The sequence below is a fragment of the Coenobita brevimanus genome, chromosome 65 (assembly GCF_032717465.1).
Source record: "Coenobita brevimanus isolate Jiangsu-jjx chromosome 65, ASM3271746v2, whole genome shotgun sequence".
Taxonomy (NCBI): domain Eukaryota; kingdom Metazoa; phylum Arthropoda; class Malacostraca; order Decapoda; family Coenobitidae; genus Coenobita; species Coenobita brevimanus.
The window spans coordinates 36,652,350-36,680,131 of NC_137018.1; the positions used below are offsets into that span (position 1 = coordinate 36,652,350).

The 27,782-nt window shown below is 42.1% G+C and overlaps 1 protein-coding gene across 1 annotated transcript in view; it reads left to right on the top strand.

The window, feature by feature from the left end:
- Positions 1-15,806, top strand: part of LOC145404899 (serine/threonine-protein phosphatase PP1-gamma catalytic subunit B) — a 177,880-nt gene extending 162,074 nt beyond the window's left edge. The window contains exons 6-7 of the mRNA XM_080276400.1: positions 6,819-6,962; positions 13,902-15,806. Coding sequence (XP_080132526.1) covers positions 6,819-6,962; positions 13,902-14,000 — 243 coding nt within the window. The 3' untranslated portion in view covers positions 14,001-15,806. The remainder of the gene's footprint in view (positions 1-6,818; positions 6,963-13,901) is intronic.
- Positions 15,807-27,782: the final 11,976 nt, after the last annotated feature.

Genomic DNA, 27,782 nt, shown 5'->3' on the forward strand with positions numbered 1-27,782 from the left:
GTGAGAAGACTGGAAGAAATCAGTAGGATGGAAGTTGTGGAAGCAATGAAGAGAGTCAACGTCGGGAAAGCCCCAGAAATTGATGGAGTGTGTGGTGAAATGCTGAAGCATGGGGGAGAGATAGTAGTAGAATTGATGTGGAAGATGTGCAGGTTGGCCCGGAGGATTGGAAGTCAGGTATAATTATTCCCTTGTACAAAGGAAAAAGGGAAAAAGAAGTGTGTAGTAATCATAGGGGCATTTGTCTTCGTAGTGTAATAGGAAAAGTTTACGATAGGATACTTATTGACAGAGTTAGGGAAATAACAAAGGACTTAGTTGGAGAAGAACAGGGAGGCTTTAGGAAAGGAAGAGGTTGTGTAGATCATATATTCATTCTTTATATTTAGTGGAAAAGTTTCTAGAGAAGAGAAAGAAGTTGTACGCAGCCTACATAGATTTGGAGAAAGCATTTGACAGGGTGGATAGACAAGGATTGTGGAAAGTATTAAGAATATATGGAGTAGATGGGAAGTTGTTGAATGCTGTGAAGAGTATGTATGAGGGTGCTAAGGCTGCAGTGCGTGTGGATAGTGAACTGGATGAGTTTTTGTATTTGAAGGTTGGTTGAAACAGTGATGTGTCATGTCTCCATAGTTGTTCAGTCTGTATCTGGATGGGGTTATAAAAGAGATAAAAGGTAGGGCAATGGATGTTGGAGTGGCCTTAATAAGAGAGGGCAGTGTTTGGAAACTCCCTGTAATGTTGTTTGCAGATGATACTGTGTTGTTAAGTGAAGACAAAGGGGAGCTGCAAGGCTTGGTGGTTGTGTTTGGGAGTGTGTGTAAGAAACAGAATCTAAAAATGAATGTTGGGAAGAGTAAAGTTATGGTCTTCGAGAGAGGTGAAGTCAGTGAATGTACAGTGAGGTTGGATGATGAGGAAATGGAAAATGTGAGTACGTTTAAGTACTTGGGTAGTGTGAAGAGTAAGGATGGAAGTTTGGAGGGTGAAGTGCTTGAAAGGGCACAACAAGGAAGAAATGTTGCTGGTTCCTTGAAGGCAGTGATAAGAAACAGGGAAGTGAGCATGGAAGTGAAAAAGTTATTACATGACAGTATTGTGATACCACCTCTAACATATGGAAGTGAAGTTTGGTCGTTGTTGGAGGGACAGAAGTCAAGAGTGAGAGCAGTGGAAATGAGTTATTTGAGAGGAGCCTGTGGAGTCACATGGAGAGACAGACTGACAAATGAGGATGTGAAGGAGTATTGTGGTGTGGATGTGGATAACACATTGAGGTGGTTTGGCCATATGGAGCGGGTGGAGAGTGAGAGACTGATGAGGAGGGTGTATGTGAGTGAGGTGGAGGGAGGGAGAGGGAAGGGGAGGTCGAGGATGAGATGGAGGGATGGATTAGAGAGGTATATGAGAGAGGAGAGTGTGAGCTGGGAGTAGGGCAGTGAAATGATGGGGGACAGAGTGACATGGAGGAGATTTGTTTGTGGCCACCCCTTACGGGATTAAGGCGTCTGTGGCAATAGATAGATAGATACAGATATATATATATATACATATATATAGATAGATAGATAGATAAATATGTAGATATATAGATAGATAGATAGATATATAATGCTGACTCAGGTGTGCATATGTAGTCAATACCTATGGCTGCATAAACTGTAAATGCATTTTTTAGAAGAGTTTGAGTAAAATGAATTTACATAAACAGAATACTATACTGTACTACCTTTAGTTAAATGATGATTTACATTGCTTTTTGGATGTAAATCACCTTGTCTTGAAGTTTTTGAACAAGCACTTAATGGCCCGATAGGGATCGAGTCGCTAAGTACTTGCCCCACACACCAGAGCTGGGCACTTTCGCTATCACTTCCGCAATCGCAAATTCCTCATTTGTGGAAGTGTGATTTTGTGTGCAGATTTGCATTTGCAACAAATTTTGAGCAAATTTGCAGTTTTGCGTTTGAGGGAGTACTGTCCTCTAAAACACTAACCTGCCCACAAAACAGCCTGACCTCTTGAGAACTTTGAGTGTTTTGTTTTTATGAAGGGCAACGTGGACCTGCTCATGATAGAGGTGGACTGGTATGTCAGTTTGTCAAGTGTGAGCTGTGAAGTGTAATAGTTTAATTCATTTATTTACAATAGTGAATGATTTACTCTTGTTTTGTTGTAAAAGACAGTCCAATATACTAATAATAATTAAAATACTGTATATGTCATAGTTTTACTATAAATATAATTTAGTATATACCATTCAGTACTACAGACAATTTCCAGACTTCATAAAGTTCCCTATTATTAGTCAGAATAGAGTAAATAAAGATATACAGTACAATCCCAGTTAACCGGGTGGCTTGGGGAATTTACCTTCCCGGTTACAGATTTTTCCCGTATTTCTGATTTTCAAGTCAAATCTATACAAAGGCTATCACAGCAGTAAATACAGTTCAGGTACTCTCCAGTCACATTAGGGGTTACACTAAGAGATTCCGCCTGAAAAACTGCCTTGTAAACACACACCATGGTCATAACGGACGTGCGTGCAATGTCTAGCAATTTGCAGTACTGCAAATTGCACCAGTCTATTGTTTACCGAATTACTGTATTCATTATTTGTACTGTACTCATAAAAATTAAAAAATAAAATAAAGAAATAAAAGCTTGAACATTTATTAGTGAACTGATGATGTGTTAAGACTGCACTGTAGAATTATCACGACACCTGTGCCCCCATGTGAGTTTGTTTACGTTTCCGACTGTTCTTCTTCTTCCCCACCTGACCTCCATCACTCCACCCCTCACCCGCCACTCAGCTGTTTTGCAGAAAATAAAATAAATGATGTACGTATGAAATGCAGGCATATTATTTATTTATTTTTCTTCATGGACTTGGAGAAAGCTTATGACAGAATAGATAGGAAAGGTATGTGGAAGGTATTAGAATATATGGAGTGGAGGGGAAATTGTTGAGTGCTGTGAAGAGTATGTACGAGGGAGCTAGGGCTACGGTGCGAGTGGATGGTGAGCTGAGTGAGTTCTTTGATCTCAATGTGGGACTGAAACGGGTGTGTGTAATGTCTCCATGGCTGTTTAATATATATATGGATGGGGTTGTAAAGGAGGTACAAGGTAGGGCAGTGGATGTGGGGGTGGCCCTAATGAATGAGGGTGAGATTTGGAAGCTTCCGGTGTTGCTGTTTGCTGATGATACAGTATTGTTGAGTGAAGATGAATGGGAGTTGCAAGGTTTGGTGAATGAATTTGGGACAGTGTGTAGGAGGAGGAAGCTGAAAGTTAATGTAAACAAAAGTAAAGTTATGGTGTTTGAGAGGAATGAAGTCACAGAGTGTGCAGTGAGGTTGGATGGTGAGGATATGGAGAATGTGAGTGCATTCAAGTACTTGGGTAGTGTGACGAGTAAGGATGGAACTTTGGGGGATGAAGTACGTGAAAGGGTACAGCAGGGAAGGAAGGTTGTTGGCACACTGAAAGCAGTGATGAGAAATAGGGAGGTGAGTATGGAAGTTAAGAAGTCACTGCATGATGGTATTGTGATCCCTACCCTGACGTATGGAAGCGAGGCGTGGACCTTGCAAGAGGGGAACAAGTCAAGAGTGAGAGCAGTGGAAATGAGTTACTTGAGAGGAGCATGTGGAGTGACGTGGAGGGACAGGTTGACGAATGAAGAAGTGAAGGAACGTTGTGGGGTAGATGTGGATGTGGTTGAAAAGATTAGGAGAAATACACTGAGGTGGATTGGACATGTGGAGAGGATGGAGAATGAAAGACTGACTAAGAGGGTGTATGTAGGTGAGGTGGAGGGAGGGAGAGGGAGGGGTAGACCGAGGATGAGGTGGAGGGATGGGGTTGAGAGGTATATGAGGGAGGGGGGGGTGAGTTGGGGGGGGAGTCAAATGGTGGGTGACAGAGTGACTTGGAGGCGTTTTGTCTGCGGCCACCCTTTGCGGGATTAGGGCGTCGGGCTATAGATAGATAGATAGATTCTTCCAGCAAAGTAAACTTTCATTCCTATTAACATTTATATTCAGCCATTAGTGTTTTATAATGTTCGCCCTTTTCAAGTCTGTTGCATATGTCCAGCTTCTGTTTCAAGGTAAACACGATATGCTTACGTTTAGTTTGCACTTTAGGCATTTTGGAGTGTACAAATTACCGTCTATCAGAGGAACACAATAGCAAGAGAGCTTGTTTACTGTCTGGTGGCAAAACGCAGACTGGTGATTTTTGGAGGGTGTGGAGGATGACTGAATTCAAGTAGGGGAAAGAGGGGGAGAGGAGAGATGGTTAAGAGGATTTGCTAGGGATTTACATTAGCCGGAAATGCCTTCGCCTCGCTTTGTCTGACTTCACCCAGCCTTGCAAGACACAATCAAACGGCGGTTTGGCGGTCCATTCAAATTGGCGCACAGTTATAACTTACTGACATTTTTACCAGCCCTTGAATTTTCCCGTTGTTCTGAGTATTTCGTTTGTCTGGATACCGGATAGCTGGGATTGTACTGTAATTGTAGTCAGTGAGTAACTATAGATGATTCTGAACCCTTTGATTATGAAAAATATCATCCTAAACTTAATGAAATCCTCTAACGGTAGCCAGATAAAAATGAAACTAATGCTGTGGTAATGAAAGGGATGCAAATGGTTTGCATTTGCATAATCGCAAATTTCAAGAAGTTTGCGGATTTGCGGTTGTGGAAGTGAATTTTTGTTTGCGATGTCCAGCTCTGCACAACACATACACATTGACACCAAACTTGATGTGGCCCTGCTCTGATATATGTTGGGCATGCCCATGCAAAATTTCAGCTGATTCCATGCAGTGGTATGACCTCTTGATGGTTTCTAGTGCCATTGGGAACAAATGTGCACATGTCTTACCCACCCCTGATCTTACACAGTTATAATTTATAGTGTACCATTGTTTTTAGCTCTTTGTTTTATGTCTTTTGATATATGGCATGTCTAAATCCAAGGCAATTCAAGTGCGGACAGACATTCACACAGACGGTGCTTAAAAATTGTATAGTATGACTGTATTGATTTTACTAACTCTGAAGCACCCTGTACTCTTTCCAGTTATTTTTATGATATATATTTATACTTACTGTAACATAAATACAGTAAAACCTCACTTTTTATATATACTGTATATACTCTGGGCATAGGCTTCACAGCCTGCTCTCAAGGCCCAGTAGTCCTCCTACATACCATACACCTCCCTACATGTCACCACTTTGGTGCTAACACCCACAATCCAGATCGAATACATGCTAAGGCTGTCTCATACAGGACTGTTGTATTGGTATTAGTGGGGGTGTTTTTATGACATGTCGGCGGGTCTTCTGGTAGATCAATAAAGTCTGCTTCTGTGAAATTCAGATCCTTAAACTGTTCCCTGCCCGAGCGGGGATTTGAGCCTAGGTCCGATAGGACTGCAGGCCACCTCTCTATCGATTGAGCCACCGCCTCCCCCAAATTGGGGCCCAAGCCATTCCGAAAAAAGCAAAATTCCAATAAAAGTGACATCCGGACTTCCCCCTGTTAACCCGGACTTTTTCCTATATATCAGACATTAGTCCTGATTGCACCAATGGTTTTTAAACTGTTTTCAATACCATTGCAGTACTGTACTGTATGATACAGTCAATACAGTAATCAAATGGTATAATATATATAATAATACTGTATTGTACACTGATAAACATGTCTTATTTACCTTATTGTGGTGAACATAGCTGAAGTGGTCAGGCAGTCCGTACTGCTTCTGGCTTTATCAGACTTTTTCCAATAGTCACTACTTGTTTTACTTTGATTCGGTATACAATAATTCGCTACAACAATAATAGAAAAGTTCCACCCCAAGATCTGATTTACGATAAATTTCCCGCTATAACGATATAGCCCTCGGAAAATTTCGTACAAAACACCAGGCATATGCAAGGTGACCATTGCTTGTCTCAGGCAAGATGGCGGTCCCAGCGTGCAGAGCATTGTTTTGGTTCAGTTGTGGTCCCGCCACCCCTTCAATGCCCTGCCTTTCCACGCATTCACGTGTGCCCCCAAGCTATCGTCACCTCTCATCCAAGCGTCATGCTACTGTAGGCCTATACATTGTGTAGCACCAGGCCAACGTTGTGAAAGTGTGTTTGTTGTGTTGTTGCGATGATTAACTGTACGTGATTAATGCTGCCTGTATTGGTGATAGTGTTTGTTTTGGTCTTGGAGACAACTTGGACCGACACAGGAAGTAATTAAGGTGGATTGTCATTTTTGTTTCAGTCTTGGGTGGGTGACTTTGAGAAGTTGAGTTGATGTAACCCCCCTTTTATAATGCGTTTCAATCTCCCGATTTACGATAAAATCGTTATATGTTAAGGTATGACCTGACAACCCCATCATAAAACGAGTAGTGACTGTATATAAGAATTTAGTCCGGTAGCTCCTCGATTCCGATAAAAGTGAATTCTGGTCTATTAAAGTCCGTTATATCAAGGTTTTACAGTACTGCGAGTCGAGAAAAAAAGAAAACTATTTGCCTCTCTCTTGCCACTGGATGGGTGGGGGGAAAGCAGGATATCCAGGAATAGAAACATCCCTGGCATGTTAAATGCAAACAACTTTGTAGCTCTTGCACAAGAGGGAGAAGGGGAACAAACTGAGGCTTCCTTTTCTCTTCAGCATATTATCCTCAGTGTTGTTGAAAATAGCTGCACCCTGGATTTCCCTTATTATGATGACAGATATACATCTAGACACATTCCTTTCTGATTCTTATTTATCTGTTGCAGGTTGTAGAAGATGGGTATGAGTTCTTTGCCAAGAGGCAGCTGGTAACACTTTTCTCTGCCCCGAACTACTGTGGAGAGTTTGACAATGCTGGCGCCATGATGTCAGTTGACGAGACTCTCATGTGCTCCTTCCAGATACTTAAGGTCAGTATACTGCACCATGTTTACTTTTTTGTTAAGAAAATTCAGGGACAGCTACCAAGGAATGGATGTACCTTTACCTGTATAGCCTGTTTCACTTTTTCAAAGTCATCTTTAGCTTCTTTCTTGTTAAGGATTGTTGCCCACACCTTTGTCACCACTGTCATTGATTGCTTACTCCTTCATGAAATCTCATTTAAGCTAATTTGTCCATATATTTTTCCTGATGTCACTTTTCTGCAATTTTTCATGTTAACCCTCTCATACACAAGGGCTTGGTAAAAAAATCCAATCACTCATACTATTTTGACGCAGGTTGCATCTAAGGGAAATCCAACTACTCGCACTTTTTCGACTCGGGTTGCATCCAGCCGTGTAGGTTGCGGTATTCTTATGCCACAATTTTCGGTTTGTCATTCAACTTTCTCCCCTGCCCCTGTTAAACTGTACTGTATTGTTATAAAATTGCTACATGTTATGGAGGAATAAATGATTTTCCTAATGAATGGGGGTGGGGGAATACCATATTTTATCATTCACCCATTCATTCAGCACTGATTTCTCACAGATATATTAATAGTTCATCAGTGCTTGTTGAGAGAGTTGTAGAGCATTCAACAAGCATTGATGAAATGTTTATATATCTAAAAAAATCTGTATTGAATGAATGTGTAAATGATTTTGTTTTCTTTCTTCTTTCATTAGGAAGATCATTTATTAATTTATAACATGTAGTAATTTCATAACAGTACAGTTACAAGCAAGGGCAGGGGAAGGAAATTATTGGAAACATTTTACAATGTTGAGCCAGCCGCTATTAGAGCAGCTGGGTGTGGTCAAAGACCGTAAGATATTTCTGTTCTGTACGCCATTAAAATCTTAAATAGAGCTAGAAGTGTCATTTTTAAAAGAAAATCATCGCAAATAAATGCTCTACAACTTTCTCACAACAACCATTGATGAAATGTGTATATATCTGTGAGAAGTCAGCATCGAATAAATGAGTGAGCGATAAAATATGGTAATTTATTTCTCTCTCTCAAGGAAGATCATTTATTCATTTATATCATGTAGCAATTTCATATCAATACAGTTAGAAATAAGGGCAGGGGAGAACTTTGAATGGAAACATTTTCCGATGTCACACACTCGCTGAGTGAGGGGTGTGTGGCATGTAAGGTCTGGGACAGCCCATTGGGGTCATGCAGTACTCGGAAGTGGTTGGACGCAGGTTGCGTTAAAAGAGTTTGAGAGGGTTAACTATCCCCCCCACCCCCCGAGCTACAGGAATTCCCTCAGTCTCTCTTTCAAAGTATACATTGCTTGTGTAATTTAAACCATTGTTGAGTATCTTTTCTGTTGCTTCCTCTTGCAGTTGCAGTTGAATACTTAATATATATATATGTTTTTTCATCCATGGAATATAGCCTGGTATTGTGTCTTTGAATTGCTGAAAGTACTAGTGTGAAAATGATGACTTTGCACATGTCTCTATGAAAATGATGACTTTGCACATGTCTCTAGTAACAGACATTGATATCTGGTTATGAAACGGGCAGTGCTGCAAGAAAACAAATGAAGGAGGGATGGACGTGTAGTTGAGTCACCTTCAACCTTGAGAGGAATAAATCAATATATGGCATACTACATAAGTTATGAAAAGTGCATTAGCAGGTGTGTAGAGGTGGGATTGTCAGGGGACTCGTACAGCCAACACAGGTGGATATCTGTGGGTAGAAGTGAGGGCCCGGGATTGACCCAAGCCACATCAAATGAGTTTTGTGGTGGCAAGCTAGGTTACCATGTTGGCATCACAGATGCCTCGTGGACTTTTTTAATGGTTGGTATGTGCGCCTACTATCCTCTCACTCAGTGTAGTGCTGTTTTTGGTTGCCTGCCCATTCCTCTCTTCCTTCCTTCTTTCCATCCTTCCTCTTCTGTCTCTCTTTCCTTCATTTTTTCCATCCTTCCTTTTCTGTCTCTCTTTTCTTCATTCTTTCCTCTTCTTTCTATGGGTGACTGTACACTGAGTAACAAGCCAAATGGTTTCCTGTACACCAGGAAACCATATACTATGCTGGGTGATAACCATACACAGTAACCAGATAATGGCTCCTGGTGGTTTAGTGGGCAATTAAGGCGCTTCATTGGATTGAGCCGGTGCAGGTTTATATCCAAAGGGTGGTTAGGGTTATTTATTTATTTATTTTTTTATTTTTATTTATTTTTTTTTTTTGTGTCCGAGTCTGGGCATAGGCTTCACAGCCTGCTATCAAGACCCAGCAGTCCTCCTACATACCATACACCTCTACATGTCACCACTTCGGCACTAACACCCACCGTCCATATTGAATACATGCTAGGGCTGTCTCATACAGGACTGGTGTATTGGTATTAGCGGGGGTATTTTTACGACATGTCGGCGGGTCTTCTGGTAGATCAGTAAAGCCTGATTTAATGAAATTCAAATCCTTAAACTGTTCCCTGCCCCAGCCGGGATTCGAACCTGGGTCCGTTAGGACTGCAGGCCACCTCTCTACCGATTGAGCCACCGCCTCCCCTTTGCTTACATAATGCTGCTCAGGGATGAGTGAGGCTGGTCACTCTCATTTTAAATGTCAGGACCAGCTTGCCTAGCCCTGGGCTCCTACACTCCTCTTGGGGCAACACTGGATTAGATGATGAATGAATTATGGAAAGTAGTACAGAGTGTAACCAGAAACTGTGGTTTAAAATCTTTTGTTCCCTTGATGTGCACAGCAAAAGTTTGCCAAACAATTTTTGGGGTCATAGTCTTTATGTACCATAGTTTAGATGTCACAGTGTCCTGAAGTTGTGCGTTTTTAAGGAATTATATATACACTATATATTATATATATTTATATATTATAAACAGATATACCACACAGTAAACTCTGTTATCTGTTGGTGCACTTTCAGACACGTCATTATCCATTACAGCAAATGGCTGAATTTTCCCTAGGAAGCCCAAAATTCGAAATCTGTGCCAGGCATCTGTCACACAGACACAATTTCCTGGAGCTTTACAATACAATGATATTTTATCATACTTATAACATTATTTAAGAGTGTTTTTGTATGTTTGAACTGTTATACAGTGCAGGCTTAGGGTTTTGTAGGGGGTTAGAACCCTTGTTGGGGTATTATGTCGTTACCTAGCATGCCCATAGCTGCTATACCCCAGGTAATTGAGTGTTTACTGTGTGTGTGCATGTGCATGTGTGTATGCGTATTTATTAAATCATTGAAAACCAGTTTTAAGTGTATGAGGCAAAAGGGACCGCACTTAAATTTATACCAATCTCCGGGTCAGTATCTTCTCATATTTAACCATAATAGCCATCAAAACAATTTAAAACTCGGTTACCTGTCACTCAAGATGCATGTCTCAGCCCTTTTTAAAGTGACTCTTCAGTATGGCAATGGAGTGAGTAGAAGGAAGTTAACCCCTTCTTTACCGAAAATGTGTTTTGATGTACCCCCGTACATCGCCTGTAAACGCCCGTGAGACACCGGAACCGCTGCCGTGGTACGCTGGTACACTCTCTAATGAATGGCAGATTATGGGCCTCAGGGTAGCCCGGTAAGGCTGTTTCTGAGGACCTCGTGTTAGCAACAGTTCTGTATTTTGACAACAAAGACTGTGACGAAGTTCTGACGAATTCTGACTTCATGAGGTACGTCATGACTGAGTTGCGGTGGCACCAATGGCTTTCTCACTCATCTGTGATGTAACCTCTTTTAGACCAATCATTATTTTATTTATAATTTCTACTACAGATATTGTACTATATTTTCTGCTGACATACGGCAAAATTTACACCCCTTGGCCTGCCTGAGAGAGTCAGTTACCACGCACTTGACCACGAGAGACGGTGTACAGGATATTTTTCTCTCGTGGTGTCTCTGGTGGATTCCGATAGTGACAAGTTTATTCCTCACGAGGATACATATTTAGATGTATCAGGTGATCGTGCAGCAGTGTTTGAAGTGTCAGTAGATGACTGTGATCCTGCAAATGATAGCGAGGTTGATGTGAGTGAGGAGGAGGAGAAAATTAGTAGCGAGCTTAGTGACGCTGCACTCTCGGCGACAAGTGGGTCAAGATCGCCATCACCATTACGTGTGTCCACACACTTCATGCACAGCTTACAAGGTAAATAAATATGCCATCCATCTGTGCTGGACATTTTTTTCAAGCCAGTTTGTACAGTAGTTACCTGGGTAACAGTACTTCAGCATAAGATGTAAACTTATTTACCGTAATGATTTTTTTTATAATCATTTTTTATTACCAACATCATGCTGGGTTTATGTGATCATCAGTATACAAACAAATCACAGAGTGAATTTTTTCAATGTGGCAAAAAATTTACATTACCCCTCACACTACAGGAGGGGGAGCTATCAGGTCGGTATGGGGGGGTAAACGTAGTGTTTACATTGGGGGGGAGGGGTCGGTAAAGAAGGGGTTAAGGATTTATATTTTGGTTAGCTCCCCCACCTCACCCCAACCTCTAAAAAATAGAGAGAGAGAATGGTGTCAGGCATAGTGAAACATGGAAAATGAAAAAATGATTACTAACAGGATTATGATTTCTGTCTGTAGCTGATGAAACTAACTATCTGTTATATCAAAGATCAGTATACAATACAGGCAGTCTTCATTTTACGAATGGTCGACCTACAAATTTTCAACTTTACGAAGGTAGAAACCATACTTCAGAATTCGAATTTTGATCTTTTACCGGGCTGGCTATATGTGGTATGATACTCTCATGTGATGTTGGCAGGGAGTTGCTCAGCTGCATCTCCCAGTCTGCCCTGCAATCACTAGTGTAAACAAACCATATTCTACAGGGTTGAATGTGGCCCCCCCCCCCCCCTTTTTTTTTTTTTTTTTAATACCCCCCTGTATCTACATTGTACTTTGTGTATCCATCATGTCAATGAAATGCCCATCTGTCTTCTACTGGTGAGAAGGGGAGGAGGAAGGCAATTACTCGAGATTAAACTCATTGCCCAGCGGGAAGGCGACAAGCCCGTCGGTTCCGGGACAATTCCCTGTCAGGAAGATTCTCAGTCATTTATTTACATATCAGTTTACCTAGCGAGTATTCAGTAATTCCTCGATTATCCAGCATAATAGAGCCTCGGTGTACTGTATCCGGATACAGAGGAAATCTTGATACGGAGCAAGATCCTACCTATGAATACCTTTCTCATACCCAACCTGTATATAGAGTACCACAACTAATTGTGGCTGCGTTCTTCGCTCTTTCAGTTATTTAAACGTCAAAACACACTTGGGAATATCCAGTATATGCTAGACACTAAGAAAATAATGCATATACAACAAAAATCCACAAATACCCAACCCATGTACAGTACCCCTCCTAATTGTGGCAGTGTTCTTCAGTCTTTCAGGTATTTTGACATCAAAACACACATGAGAATGTCCAGTATAATGCTAGACACCAAGAAAACAATGCATAAACAACAATGATCCACAAATACATGAAGAAGACAAAGGTTACAAAAAGAATTTTAATAAAGTACAGTACTTACCAACCCAGTGAATGACAGACAGGCGTTGTAACCTGCAAGCCTTCCGTTGGTGTACAGTAATCCCTTGTGGTCTAGTGGCTAACGTAATCATTAGTGGATGTGTTTATCTGCCAGTATGGATACTTCTTCCTTAACCTTTATCATTCTTTTTCTATGCATGCCCTCCTCTCTCCCTATTTCTCCGATCTTTCCTGTCACTTCTTATTTCTTTTCTTTCCTTTACAGGTGGCTTTACATTGAGTGACAAGCCAAATGGTTTCCTGGAAGCCAAGAAACTATTTACAACACTGGGTGGTAACCATATAACCAAACCATACGTGCTTCCTACGTGTCAGCAAGTGGGTTGGTGGAGGGTTAGTGCCCCTCCCCATAAAACAAATAACTCAAAAGTCAAATGGCCACCCCTTACGGGAGTATGGCATGTGGCAATAAATAGATAGATAGTCCCCCCCCCCCCCCATGTATGTTGTGTTTTGTGCATCCATTGTGTCAGTGAAATGCCCATCTCTCTCCTGCAACTGGTAAGAAGAAGAAGAGGAAGGCAATTACTTTTGAGATGAAACTCAAAAGATAATTTGCCCAGCATGAAGGCAGCAATTACTTTTGAGATGAAACTCTAAAGATAATTTGCCCAGCGTGAAGGCAACAAGCCCATAGGGTCCTGGTAGTTTCGTCCGTAAGTCATTTAGGCCTTAATATCTGAACTGGCAAATGGCCTAAACAACATAACATAACCTATTTGGATGTTGCGGCCGAAACAACCAAGACCAAGCCCGTAATAGTCATCTCACGTGAACTTGCACTTGTGCAACTGACGATCTCAGTACAGCACAGGTGTTGAATAAATTACATGAGATATTCAGCACTGTATTATAAAATATGCTTTGTGTTAATGATTTTGCCCAACTGTAGGCTAATGTAAGTGTTCTAAGCGCATTTAAGGTAGGCATGGCTAGGCTACGGTGTTCAGTTGGGTAGGTGCATTAAATGCATTTTCAACTGGACAAATTCCACTTACAACCAGTGTCTCAGAACATAACTCGATTTTAAGTCGGGGACCACCTGTACTCTGCCCATTTTACCCTTCCAGGCCAAAAACTGCCATATCACATCTTGACTTCTGAGTTGTAATAAGATATTAACACTACAGTATAATATGACTGTATTCATGAAGTGACATGCAAAGTATGTAGAGCCAAGTATTGTATTGTCCTGCCATTGAGCTTCATGAAACGAGCTGCAAAAGAACAAAAACCTGGGCCATGTTAAAAGGTTGTAGTACTACAGTCCATACTTACTTTAGGTTTATATACATTCCTGAAAATTTATTTTGCATTGTATTTACTCCCACAGCCAGCAGACAAGAAGAAGTTCCCCTATGGTGGTCTGAACACTGGCCGGCCTGTCACGCCGCCCAGAGGAGCTGCTAACCAGAAAAACAAGAAGAAATAGGTGTAGTGGGCTCCCCCATTGATCGCCCTGGGGCTCCACCCTTTGCCTGGCCTCCCTCGCTCATCCTCTCTGTTGTCTGTCTGCGTTGCCAAGCGCAGTTCTGTACAATTGAAATTTCATCAAATTCAGTTTAGATTTGTTTAAGTTTTGGATTTAGTGAGGCTACCATGTTGCCTCTGAAAGGACAAGACTTGGGTAAAGCCATGAAGAGAGTTCAGTTGCTCTACTGTTACATATACAATACTATTTATATTGTCTGTAATTGCTGAGATGTGTATAGCAGGTACAAGTGGCTCAAAGATTTATTTTTCTCTTGAGGAATGAATTGGAAGTTCAGGTTTCATAGAACTAGCATAAGTTTTTAGCAACATGACTGATGTATTGCCCTGTTTGCTCTTCAGTTCATAGAAATGACAAGATATTTTCCAGCAACTGTGATTATTCAAGTATTGGTTAAATTTTGTTTCTGATGTGGGAAAGAGTTTGAATTGCATTAATATATATTTCAGTGTGTAAATAGCCATGGTATTTAATCGCATATAAGCATTTACCATTGTTCTTGTATAAACTTGTAGGGCCCAAAGATTGACTGTGAGAGAGGCAGCCTCCCACTAGTGTAGCGGCTGCCATTGTGTAGGTTCATGTACAAATGTCCAGTTGCCGTAGTAGCAGGAGCAGGAGCATCTGGCTTTTGCTGTCGCTTTGTAATCGTCCGGACACAAGCCAAGACTTTGTGCGAGTGATATGTCAGAGCCCAACCCCATAGATTATCATAACACCATAGCCAGTGCAGTATGTTAAAGTAACACCTTGTGTACTTGATATTCTGCATGCTGCTGCTTCTGGGACCTTGTCTGTATGTCTGTGGTTAAATATTCTTTCGAATGAATGAATGTGTATGGTGATAGGTAAATGTTGAGTATCACACTGGTTAACTGTATATGTACAGTATATTGAACTGCTTAGCAGTTTCCATAGCTATATTGTGTATGATCAGTATCCAACATACTGTTTTAAGGCAAGCGTTAGTATGTGTCCAGTATTCATAGTGACCCATTGCCAGTACAGTGGTTGGTGGCGCTAGACAAAAGTTCATATCCCAGAGGTAGCAGAGTTGCCCATGACATCTGTGTAAGACATAGATGCCAGCTGACCTACCACTGCATAAAGTCTGCAGGATCCTTGTTATTCCACCATAGTTCAGGACAACAAACAGCAGGGGTAAATTTGGATATCCTTCTCTATTATCTTGTTTACCAGATATGATTAGTTAATGTACTAGCAATTGTGACTAGATTTTGACTTAATGCTGTATACTACAAGATGTTGATTTGTATTTACGATAAACCATAGTGCTCTTCAGTCCCCACAAGAAAATTGGCGAGTGTTCTGCTTAACTACGTCAGCTGTTACTTTTTTATATGCTTTAGATAAGTATTATTGTTCATTTTTGTTTTGTAATTATTCTTCTACCACTATCTTCTCTGCTGATAAATATTATGCACTTAGTGTTGTTAAGTTAGCGTTCAGTTGAGCACACGAGGGCTTGCTGAACAAGGCATCACTTCTCACTTCTCTTGTTTTGCAGAAACTGTAAATTACACTCATAATTATTCGCAATAATCATCCTCCTCTGGTTCAACAACTTGGTCATGTAGCTCTTCCACAATTGCCAGATTGTGATAGTGATTTTTTCATTGAAGAGCTAGACCGCATAATTTGTAAGTTATGAACATCACTAGGTCCTATAACCAAATGGTCCACAAACCATAGGTAAATAAAAAAAAAAAAAAAAAAATGAAAAAAGTTTATGAATTTTTCTTTCCAAATATTTTATATGATGCCTGTGTTATTGACTCTGTCAGATAGGTATATGTGAATTTTTTTTGGCCCATCTGATGGAACAAGGATTCCATGGGCTTGAATGATGAGTGAATGGAAGTGTGGCCCATTGAACTGGGGGAACTCAGGCTGTCTGAACATTGCTACTCCTCACCCTGCCTTAGGGTGGGAAAGGAGGTCCAGATGATGATGATGATGATGATGATGATGACCTATGTCCAGTAAGCCTCTTTGCAATGAACTAAGGGAACAGTGGACCATGAAATTTGATGGTTGAGTGTTAATTTTAACTCTTAAACAGGTTATGGTTGCCCAGTTTTTCACATAGGTTCATTTTCCATGGGCTCAGTAAGGTATGTTACAGCTGAAGTTGTCATGTGGTCAGTCAACCACAGCTGCTGTTCATATCAAAGCTTTATCAATATAGGAGATGGTGCAGCTGCCCATCCATACAAGGATGGCAGAAGTGGAGTGACCGGGTAATTTTGATCTGGAACAGATGGGGGAGGCAGAAAGTGTGTGTAAAATATTCACAAGAAATCTATACAGCATAGGAGATGGGGTGAAGAGAAGGCGAAAGAGGGTGCAAGGATCAACTTGGTGGAATGAAGAGGTGAAACAAGCCATGGTGCTAAAAAAGAATGCATATAGTGAATCGATAAGTGCATGGAGGAAGTTTAGAGACAGAGGAGAGAGCTATATGTAGACAGGAAGAGGGGTGAAAAGGTTGGTAAGAGAGAGAGAAAGATGAGAGTGGATGAAGAATTTGGAATGAATTTGAGCGTAAAGTGGACCAAATGTAAAAAGAAATGTTCTGGAAAGAGGTAAAGAGAGTTTGACAGCTCTATGTGTAAACTGTATACCGATACATTACTTAATACAGTAATTTCAGAATTGGAGGGGAGAGGAACGTGTGCTAAGGTGAAGTCAATGTGTGAAAAATGATGTATGGTGGCTGAGGAAATCACAATGAACGGAAAAGGGGTTGTACCTTATTTACATGTTGGCAGTCAGTGGAACAGTTTTACCCTACAACTGTTGCAGATACAACCTTATTGGCTAGATGAAGCACACTGTTGACTGACTTTAAATTTTGCCCATGGATGGCACTGAGAATCTTGAAGGTTTTATTAATGAGTGGATGGATGTATATGGTCCATTTCACCAGTCACTGTTGTTAGTTCTGTTTTTGCATTTCCTTTTTCAGTGTTTCAGGATCATAAATATATATGTAGATAATACAGTATAGTTTTGATGATAAATGTACAGGAAAGGAAGAACAGATGAGCAACATGAAAGATAAGGCTGATGATCACATACAAAAAAGGAGTGGGGTGCTGTGAAGGGCTGACTGAAAGGCACTTGCTTAGAGGGTTTTGTCAAGGACACTGAATGAGAACTATTGTATTCATGATAACTATAAATAATGAAAGAGTAAGACATAAAGGCAGGCCTCATAAGCAAAAGTATTAGCCATACAACTGATGCTCTAAGGATGAAACTTGCAAATTAGGGTTATTAGTAGCAAAATTTTATACAACAATTTTACCTAATGTACTCTGGATTTAATTGATTCATTGAATCATCACTGTATTTAAAAAAAAAAAAAAAAAAAAAAAAAGCTTGCTTTTGAGTGTGAAAAAGTGTGATGTAGAATATGAGAGTTTAGCCTCTACACTGTGCTGTACTGTACTTCAGTTTGAAAAACACAGTAACACAGTTTCCAGCTAACCACATGACAGTACAGCATACATACAGTAATATCATATTTGTGTTTGAGTGTGTGGAAGCATGAGAGTGAGGCAGTGTTGGGAATTAAGACAGCCTGCCACAGTGAGCCATAGTCTAGTTGGCACTGAAGAATCTGTAGCATCTCTGTATTGGTGGATTTATTTTGCATATTGCAGCTCATGTTCTTATATACCATTGATATTAAAATATCAGTGCAGTCTGCATCAACAACATACTTGGGGATATTGAGATAATACAGAATAAATATTGAAGGAAGTAATGTTACAATATATTCAAACACTTAAAAAATGGTCTTATAACTTGTTAAACCAGGCAGGCAGCATAAGAGAAGTCCAAATATGTCTAAAATGGTCAGTACAGCCCCTGAAGTTGCAAAAACAGATCTGCTATCATGGGGTGAGAACAATTTGCATCATACACAGTATCCATTGTCAGATGCATTTCATGCCATACAGTAAACTCTCAATTATCCATTGTAATTCCAGCTAAGCCCTATGCTGGTTAAAGTGAAATGCCGGATATAGCACATTCGGCTTTGAGCCGGATATTGTGATTCTATCTACTTTGACCCTCTATCCTAAAAACTTTGTCATAAGTAAAGGATGAAAAAAAAAAAAAAAAGGTTAATGATACAGTACAGCAATACAGTACTGTACCATTGGATGTACTCACCAAATGTTGGCATCGATGAGGAGAAACAGTGCTAGGGGGGGTTCGCACTCATAAACGATACGGTACAGCACACAGTACAGCACAGGGGTAGTTTAACAATTACAATGAGCAGTGACAGGCCATTAGCTTTGCAATACAATACCATACAGCAACTTGAACACAGGAGTTAGTCAAAGCACTAGAGTTTGGCAACCACATGGTCGGAGGAGTGGGGGCGCACAGGCACACCTTGACTCTACAACATCCACAGGCAAGAATAAGAGCGTGGCAAATTTGGCAATATTCCTGGTGTGCTGGATCAGCCATGTACAAGACGGATTCTGATTGGCTGGTGCATAGCAGGCGTTTTCATCGGCTCCCAAGTTTTGGGATTATCCTTTGGCGCCAGTTGGCTACCACTCCTGTTGAGACCTCTCGATGACGGATATTGCATTGGATCACCAGTTAAGTCCTGTTTCAGTGCCAGATGTTGTATAAAAATTGCTGGATATAGCTTTAGTGGTGCCAAGATAGCTGCACTGGATACTGTGATGACAGATTATTTAGAATTTACTGTACAATGTGTGCATTGATACAATGTTATCAGATATAAACAAACTGCATAACTTATGCTTCTCAAATGAGTATCAAAATAATAAAAGACAATTGTAATGTGTATAGGCAGTTCATGTTTTGTGTGGATTATAAAATAAAATTTAGACTGTGGCAGGTTGTGTGATAAGATTATGGAAAAGGTCAAAATTAGAGTTACGGAAGAGGAGACTGGACTGGAGATGATTAGTTAAGAATGGAGTAGATCAGTTGTATGTAGAAAATGTTGTGTTGCTTGCTTAGTGAATGATCTTTGCAGTCTGGTTAAGTTTTGTGAGTCTGAGCAGCATGGGTAGTAGTAGTAGCAGTAGTTGCTCCCTAGGCAGTCTGGCCGAACAGCCCCGAGTCCCTAAGGAAGGCAACAGCCGAGACCAGGCTTTCCCACAGAGCTATCAAGAAGTGTACGTTGTGTTGTTGGCGTAGGTGACTGTGTGCAATGCAATCTTCTATAATGTTCTTAATAGTATGAGGTGCTGTGTTTACATCCTCAACAGACATCAGCAACGGAGTCATCCAGCCTCCTCTGATAACTTAAGCGGGCTGGATGATGCCCACATCTCAGCCTGGCCAGGTGGACCCTGTCCTCACGAGGGAGATAGGATTCAGAAGAGTGGATATCAGGAGGCTGTGCATGCAGCTGTGTGTTGTCTTTAAGTGACTGAATGGAGCAGTGAGCAATTTGAGTATGGATATGTTTCTGGATGCTGGTCTGAGGCGGACAAGGAGGGAGAGATGACAGTATTTGTGTATGATGTCGTGTGCTGGGTGTTGTTTTGATGTTCCTTGGTGTGTGTGGATGTGCTGCCATGTAGTGTTGTGGATGCTGTGGGTTTGTGGAGGCTGCAGCGAGAATTTGGGTGCCTCTCACGTCTAGATGATCCTTGACTTTGAGGACTGGTTTCCTGATGTAAGTGGTCTGTGGGTGTAATAGCTGTGCAGCCTGTGATTATTTTTTGGGCCTTGTTCTGTATAGACTGTAGTATGTTGTAGTGTGTTTTAGTGAGGTTTGGAGCCCAAGCAGGGCTTGCATAATTCATCACTGAACGTATATATTGTTAATATACTGTGGTGGTGGTTTCTTTGTTGTGTCCAAATGTTGTAAGGGCAAGTGACCTCAAGGCATTGAGTCTCGGTGTTAATTCATCTTTAATGTTTGTGATGTGTTGTTTAAATGACAGTGATGTATGTTACACCACGGATTTTGGGTGTGTTTGTGTATGGTAGGGGAGTACTGTTTATGGTGAGGTGTGGAATGTGACTGTGTTCTGCTGTCCAGTTTGTGAGAAGGGTCACTGTAGATTTGGCTGGGGCTATTTTGAGCCTGTTTGTGGTGAACCATTCGTGTAGTGTGTTGAGGTAAGGTTGGAGGATGTGTGCAGCTGTGTTTGCGTTTTGGTGTATACATGTGTTACGTCATCTGCATAAGATGCTATGTGTATCTGTGGTGTGTAGGTTGTGGGTATGTCATGCATGTATAAGTTAAAGAGTGTAGGGGACAAAACAGATCCTTTGGGGACCATTTGTGAAGTTTCTGATGTTCCAAGACAGACCCGCAAATGTTACATGTGCACATGTGCCTGCTAAATAGTTTACCAGCCATTTTTTTGTGTTATTGTGCATGTTCGTGTTGAGTATTTTGTTTGTGAGGTTGTGGCGGGGAATGCCATCAAAAGTTTTGCTAATGTCTAGTGTGACTAGGAGTGTTCTGTGTGGTGGCCTAGCTGAATTCATACCATCAAAAACTCTGTGTAAGGTTTGTAAGAGGAGTGTTTGCGGAGTGTAGTGGCCTAAAACCATGTTGTGATGGGGCTAGGGGTGTGTGTGGTGTAACTAGTTGTAGTAGCAGTCGTTCAGTGACTTTGGAGGGGGTGTAGAGGAGTGTGATGGGACGGCGTGAGGAAGGTAACGTGGGGTCTTTGTTGGGTTTGGGGATAGTGATGATAATGCCATGCTTCCAGATGTTGGGTATTATGTTGTGTGAGTAGCTGTAGTTTGATAAGTTGGTCAGTGCTTGTATGCCTTGTGGTACAAGGTGTTTAAGGTGTATGTTGTTTATGTTGTCAGGTCCATAGGCAGATAGTGCTTTAGGTTGCTAATAATGTGTCTTGTCTGGTTGTATGTGACAGGTGCGAAGTCTGGGTCTGTGGGGAATTGTCTCTTACGTCAGATGATACGTCGGTCGTCGCAATGGGGGTTTAGGTGGCTGACGTGAAAAGTGGGTAATGAGAGTGTTTGCTTGTTGTCTGTATGAAGGTATGATGTCCATTGTTGTGATGGCAGCGTGTGATTGCGTAGTGTTGCTGTTGGAAAGTGTGATGCTGTTTAGTGTTTTGTAGAGTTTGCTGGTGTTTGTTTTGACGTCAAATGTTTGGAGATAATTATTCCAGTTTAGTGTTTGCTGTTCTGATCTTTTATCGTTTATATGAGTGTTGAGTTCTTGTATTTGTTGTACTGTGTCTTGTGTATGGGGTGTTGGGGAGTGTCGTGTTTGTCCCGTTGACTGATGAGGCCTTGAATTGCTGGTGTGAAGTCAGGGTTGTGTCTCTGTTGCCTCTAGGGATGTGTCTTTTGTCTGTGTTTTGTATAACTGTATTGAAAGTGTGCACAGTGGTGTTGATGTTTGTAATGGATGTACTGTTTCATGTTTCAAAGTGTTGTTCTATTTCAGCTGTGAAGGCCTCCCATTGGCTCTCTTATAATTAGTGTACGTGCTTCTGTGGCCAGCTGGGGTGACTCTGGTTTTGGTAGTGATGATGATCGGGAGGTGGTCAGAGCCAAAGGTTTTGACCACTCTCTAGGATGGGGTTATCATGGGTTGGAAGTGATGGTTACTGAGAGAAAAGGTGATTTACAGTGTGATGTTTTGAGAAATGTTTGAATTTATGGAAGAGCTTTAACTCATTTACATTCATTCCTGTAATAATTATGGGTGGAAAGGAAATTCACATGCTTTTGCACTGCCTGGTTGATGTTTACATTCTTGGCCAATTTCACTCCCCAAAATTGACTTTTAATGATATACAGTACACCACACATCACTGGCTTTCAGAAAGTTTGCTCTAAGTTATGAGCTCAATGCAAACCGTTAAGGTGAAATTATGATTAAGTGGTAGGTGGTGGTGACATCATCCACTTACTTGATGTTGTGCTGCCTACTTCTTCCTTCACCATTATCACTCATTTTCTTTGCCCTCCACTCCTATTTCTCCCACCTTTCCTGTCACCTTTTATTACTCTTCTTTCCTTTTCAGGTGGCTTTACATTGAGTGACAAGCCTAATGGTTTCGTGCAAGCCAGGAAACCATTTATAATGCTGGGTGGTAACCATATAACCAACCAATAGATGTTCCCTACATGTCATTAAGTGGGTTGGCGGAGGGTTAGTGCCTCTCCCCTTCAAACATCTAACTCAATGTCAAACGGCCTCCCCTTACAGGATTATGTCATCTGGCTATAGATAGATACTGTAGATAGAAATTATGACCAGCTGTTCTGCATGTGAAGGAAAATTATGTGGCTATACTCTTCATCTTGTAGGCCGAAATTTTGCTCACAGTCGATATAGTTCAATGTAGGAACTTGATCAAATGCAAAATTTCATGAGCTTTCCAATCATGGAGCCATTCATTCAAAAAACAGTTCTCAAGGAAAAATATGGAAAGTGAACAAATCTTGTAAATCATGACAATTAGGCTAGGTGTGGATGTACAGTAGGTGTAGGTATAAAAAAGTATTAGCAGAAATACATTGAGGTGGTTTGGCCATGTGGAGGGGCTGGTGAGTGAGACTATTGAGGAGAGTGTATGTGAGGTGGAGGGATTATGAGCTGGGGACAGGGATGGCCCAAGGAGTTTATTTCGGGGGAAGGGGGGGAGATCACCTTACTTGTAACCAACTCGCCGCATATTTGATCAACTCCCCCCTTATTTAACCAACTCACCCCTTACTTGACCGACTCCCGGATGTGAGGCGAAGACGTCCTAGTGGCGAGGGAGCAGCTGTTCCAGATCCTGTTGATGAGGCGAGAGGTGAGAGGGAATTAGGGGTAGGGACTAGGGAGGAGGTGTCCGTCAAGCTTTGTGGTTCTGAGAGTGCGTCAAACATCTCTAATAGACGTGTTTCCGATTCTCGGTAAATATTAGCAAGGCACTGCCATGTACTTAGAAGCTCACAGTATATGTATCTTTTAATCTAATTTATCAGTTGCACTGATAAAAACGTGACAACTTTAATTCTTTGTGGCTGGAAGGAAACAGTCGCCATATTGGCGATGCGATGATGTCAGTATTCATACTGCAGACGACGCTCCAGGCCATCACACAAGACTTTACAAGTAACAGCAGTAATAGTTGTCATGATATTTACCGACATGGCCACCGTAAGTCCAAACTACCTCCTTCAGGTATGCTGTGAATGAATAATTTTCATGGTGTAAATGGATAGTACCTGTCAGGTACGTAAATTGCAGTGAAATCGAAAGAAGTAGCTACAGCAACACCATTCCCGAGCGGTGCTTGAACCTCATGAGAGGAAAAGTGTTTAATGTATGGCGTACAGACAGTATCAGTTGTGTGAGTTTATATTGGTATTATGCTCAGGAATGTTTAATATCTGACCTCTTCATTACTAGTTTTTTGAAAGAAGAGTTACACTACAGTAGGTGACTCTGAACTAGGTAGCATAGTACCTTCGGGAGGGCGCGACAAAATATCGAATCGGCGGTCATTTACGGAATCAACACGAATCGGCACTTTTAATTGGTTAAATGTTATAGATTTTACCACCATATAGGTTCATACACACCTAATCATATGAAATCCGGTCAAATTTTTGTGTTTACCTTTATAAAAAAAAAAAAAAAAAAAATCAGCGAAAACAAGCTAAAGTTAGCGGAAGTGTCTCTTTTTATCTCAACAACTTGCCTTAGCGGACTTCTACCTTGTATAAATATTAATTTAATAAGCAATTACATTTATTTGCACTGTAAATCAGTATTTTTGCAAAATAGAAATCTGTTATGTCAAGGCGTGTAAGCGTGTAAGTGGCTCACAGCATTTGCAATATATCCAACCCGAGATAACCGTTGTACGCTGTACATCTCAAATCGAGTATGATGAATGGGTGGTGAGTATAGACTGATGGTGCTGGGGTGGTCACTAAGAGTGGATGGATTTGACCTTTTAGGGCCAACGGTTCGTCCCCTGCCCCAACGAGGTCAATGGACGAGACCTGGAGGGGTTTGAAGGTTGCCTGATTCTATTTGTAGTACTGTATGTACAGGCAAGAACTTGCAGCATCTGTATCCACTAGGAGCGCACTGGAATTCCCTGGAGTTTGATTTTGGGTCAGACTGCTGTTATGAGCTTGTGCTGGTTACCCCCGCCAGGGCCAGGGCCAGAGCTGACGTGGGGGGGGGGAGCCTAAAATCCAGCCCAGCTTCTGAGGATTCCGTCTCTTCTAGTTGCGCTTCCTCGTCGTCAAAGGTTGCTGCTGGATCCACCTCCTCTTCGGGTCCTAGCTCGGTGCTCTCTGTCCGGGTGTCATTATTGGCTACGCGATGCTGGGCAGGACGGGGTTGTGATGGTGTGCCCGATCGGTTAGACCGGTTAGACTGAGCCTTAATTTGTTCCCGCATATCGTGCAGGGCAAAGGAAGCACTACAGGCTTTGAATTCCCAGGGGTTGATCAGGTTCACGTCTGCCCTTCTTGTGGGGACGGGGAGATTCTGGGATAGAAGGGGTGGTTCGCATTTCGCCACTCCTCTGTTTCCACCCGGTTGAGTAGGGACGCTGCGCACAACCTGTCTGCTTCTGCTTCTCTGCGTGCACCGCCAGCAGTCGCCAGATCGTAACAGTATCTCGGCTGAACCTTTGTGTATCATGAATAGTAATGTGCTCCCGGACGGCACTCGGTAGGATGCGTAAAAGATTAGCAAAAATGTGCTGATTTCGCTGCTCCTCAGTTAGCTGCGGGCATACGTTGACATTGCAAACTTCCGCAAGTATGCTAACTTAGTGTCAAGGTCTCCCTAGAATTTTACATTATTCAGTTATGACAGTGCGACGACCGCCCCGAGGGATGGTTGGACTGAATCGATTATTATTTTACTGAATTGTTCCCATGTTACGGCCGCACTAATTATCCCTGCTATCAAGGCTACCGACTTGCCTAAGTGAGGAAGTAGTACCGCGATTTGCTGAGCATACTCCTCGTAGACGAAATCAAACACCGATTTCACCATTTCCATGTACGTTGTGATGTATAATTTGGAGTCGTACTTGCGAATGGGGATGTGGGACCTTTGGGCCGCCATCGTGGTGTCTGTTACCATGTACGGTACTTAGGCTGTCGAAGCCTCGCTTTACCTTCCCTCCATATTTAGAACCATTCCCGCCACCAGTGTTATGCTAGGGCAATCCTGGTCTGGTGGGGTTCTTCTAAACAGGGAGAAACGCATAAAGCAACATTCAACACACTCTAAGAGTACTATACAAGGTAGACATGTAAACTCGAGATGGCTGTACAATAATTTTATTGTTACAATTGATCCTGTACACACCCTTGATACAACAGGGAAGAGTTATTTACAAGAAATGGTCAATCAGGGGAAATGGGGTTTAGGAGGTGGGTCTGGAGGGAGACGTCCCTGGCGGCATATGGGTGCTCACCACAGGGGTACACTCTGGAAAAGGAAGGGGCTGGGATTCGACACTACATCTGTATCAGGTGCTGTGATGTGTGTGAATGTATTAAGGTAGGACTAAGGGGGAGATAGGCTACGACCCTGGCTCCAAAAAGTGGAGACCTGATACCTGTCTCTTTCTCTTTCTTAGTCTGGGGATAGAGGTGAGTGTGATTTGTGCCCCGAGTGAGTCTGCTGGGGAAGTTAGAAAGGACCCGGGATAGCCGGGACGGCAAGACTAGTCTGGTAGTCCCAAGATTTCATTTCCAGGAGTATGAGGGTGATATCTGAGAGTGTGAGGGGAGGGGATCCACTTTAGAGGCCATGACAAGGTGGGGTAGTCAGCATGATTCAGGGACCCGGACTAGCCTCAGTGAGTCCGTGGGTCAAGGACGAGGTCAGGAACTGCTACATTACTAGGACACCTCTAGCAAGCTCAGTTGTGTCACCTCTAGCAGACACGGGAGGGTACAGGAACTCCTTCTGCATTGCCAAGCTGTCTCTAGCAGACGCTGGGAGATCTTTCTGTGTTGTCAAGCTGCCTCTAGCAAGCTCGATTTTGTCGCCTTTAGGAGACATGGGAGGATAAAGGAACTCCTGGATTGCCAAGCTGCCACTAGCAAGCTCAGGTGTGCCACCTCATAGTAGACATGAGGGGATCCTTCTGCATTGCCAAGCCGCCTCTAGAAAGCTCGGCTGTCACCTGTCGCAGACATGGAAAGGTACAGGAACCCCTTTGGCATTCCCAAGTCATCTCTAAGTAAGCTCACATGTGCTGCGGCTGGTGTCTCTAGCAAACACGGGGGAATCCTTCTGTGTTGCCGAATCGCATCTAGCAAGTTCGGTTGTGCTGCTTAGAGCAGGCACTGGATTGATGAAGTCCCATCGTCTGTGGTACTGGTGGCTCGGGTTGCGGTGGGTAACTGGGTGGCGACGCCAGGCTAGAGGGTCTTCCAGGAGCTGCACGCATGGCCTCTTGTATCCTTCTGGTTCTGACACTCGTACTGTGGCTATCGTGTGGTGGTTTCTGGCAGCGGGCAGAATTTCTGTGGTCGCAGTTGGAGCAGGGACTGAGGTATGTCTCCTTATTGTAGTCGTTGTCCCGGGTATTTTAGATGTACTGTATATACTGTACTGTATAGGTGTACTGTATGTGTGTGTATATATATTTACTCGTATATATATATATATATATATATATATATATATATATATATATATATATATATATATATATATATATATTACTCTCCATTTTTGACCAACTCAGAATCAAACATTAGGGGGGTGGACCCCACCTAACCCTCCGGTCAGGCCATCCCTGGTTGAGGGGAGGGCAGGTGTAATGGCAGGGGACCGGGTGACATGGAGGTGATTTGTTTGTGGCCACCCCTTAAGGGATTAAGGCATCTGACTGTAGATAGATATATAGCTTTTGGTGTGTCCAGTACGACTTCAGGAAGAAGTAGGGAGTTGCCGATTGTTGTATTTTGTGTGACGAACTGTGTCACACTATGACACATTCGAATATGTAGATTACTTAAAAAGTTTTCCCTCTTGAACAATTTATATGAACTTAATGTGAAGTGTCACAGAAAGCTGGAATTTGAAAATATTAGCTGTGATACCCGCATCGATCTGAAGATTATCATGCTGCACTTGTTGCTTCTGGCTGAGCAGACCCACTGACCTCAAGAAAGCAGGTACCTTCCTGTGGCAAACAGCGCCTCGTCAGGGTGAAAACAGCCCTTCCACATAGCAAGGTGCAAGGAAAATGGAGGAGATTTAGCCCTCAAGAGGATGAACCGTGTATAAGAGACATGTATGTGCAGCAGTCTCAGCCTGAACTTCAGTACGTGTAAACGTAGTCGAGTTCCCTGCCTGGGAGTGTTGTGCAAGACCAGCTATCAGGCTTTGAGCCCCAGAGAGATAATACTGTCCTGTAGAGATCAGTGCGTATTCGAAATGGGCAGTAAGTGTGGCTCATTGAAGGTGATCAGTGCTATGAACACTTTAATGAAGGCTCCAACCACCTCATCATGTTCGAGAAGCTGAATACCATCATCTGGAGGTACTGCGAATGTAATGAAAGTACGTCATCCGAGTGAAGGGGTTAAATATGAAAAAGGCGGCAAGAGTATTGCATGAAGGTGAATTAGTGCTCATATTAACAGTGTTAGTGTGAAAAATAGAAAAAGCAGCAGAAAAGATACTCATGCAATATGCTGGTTGCATAGGTTGCA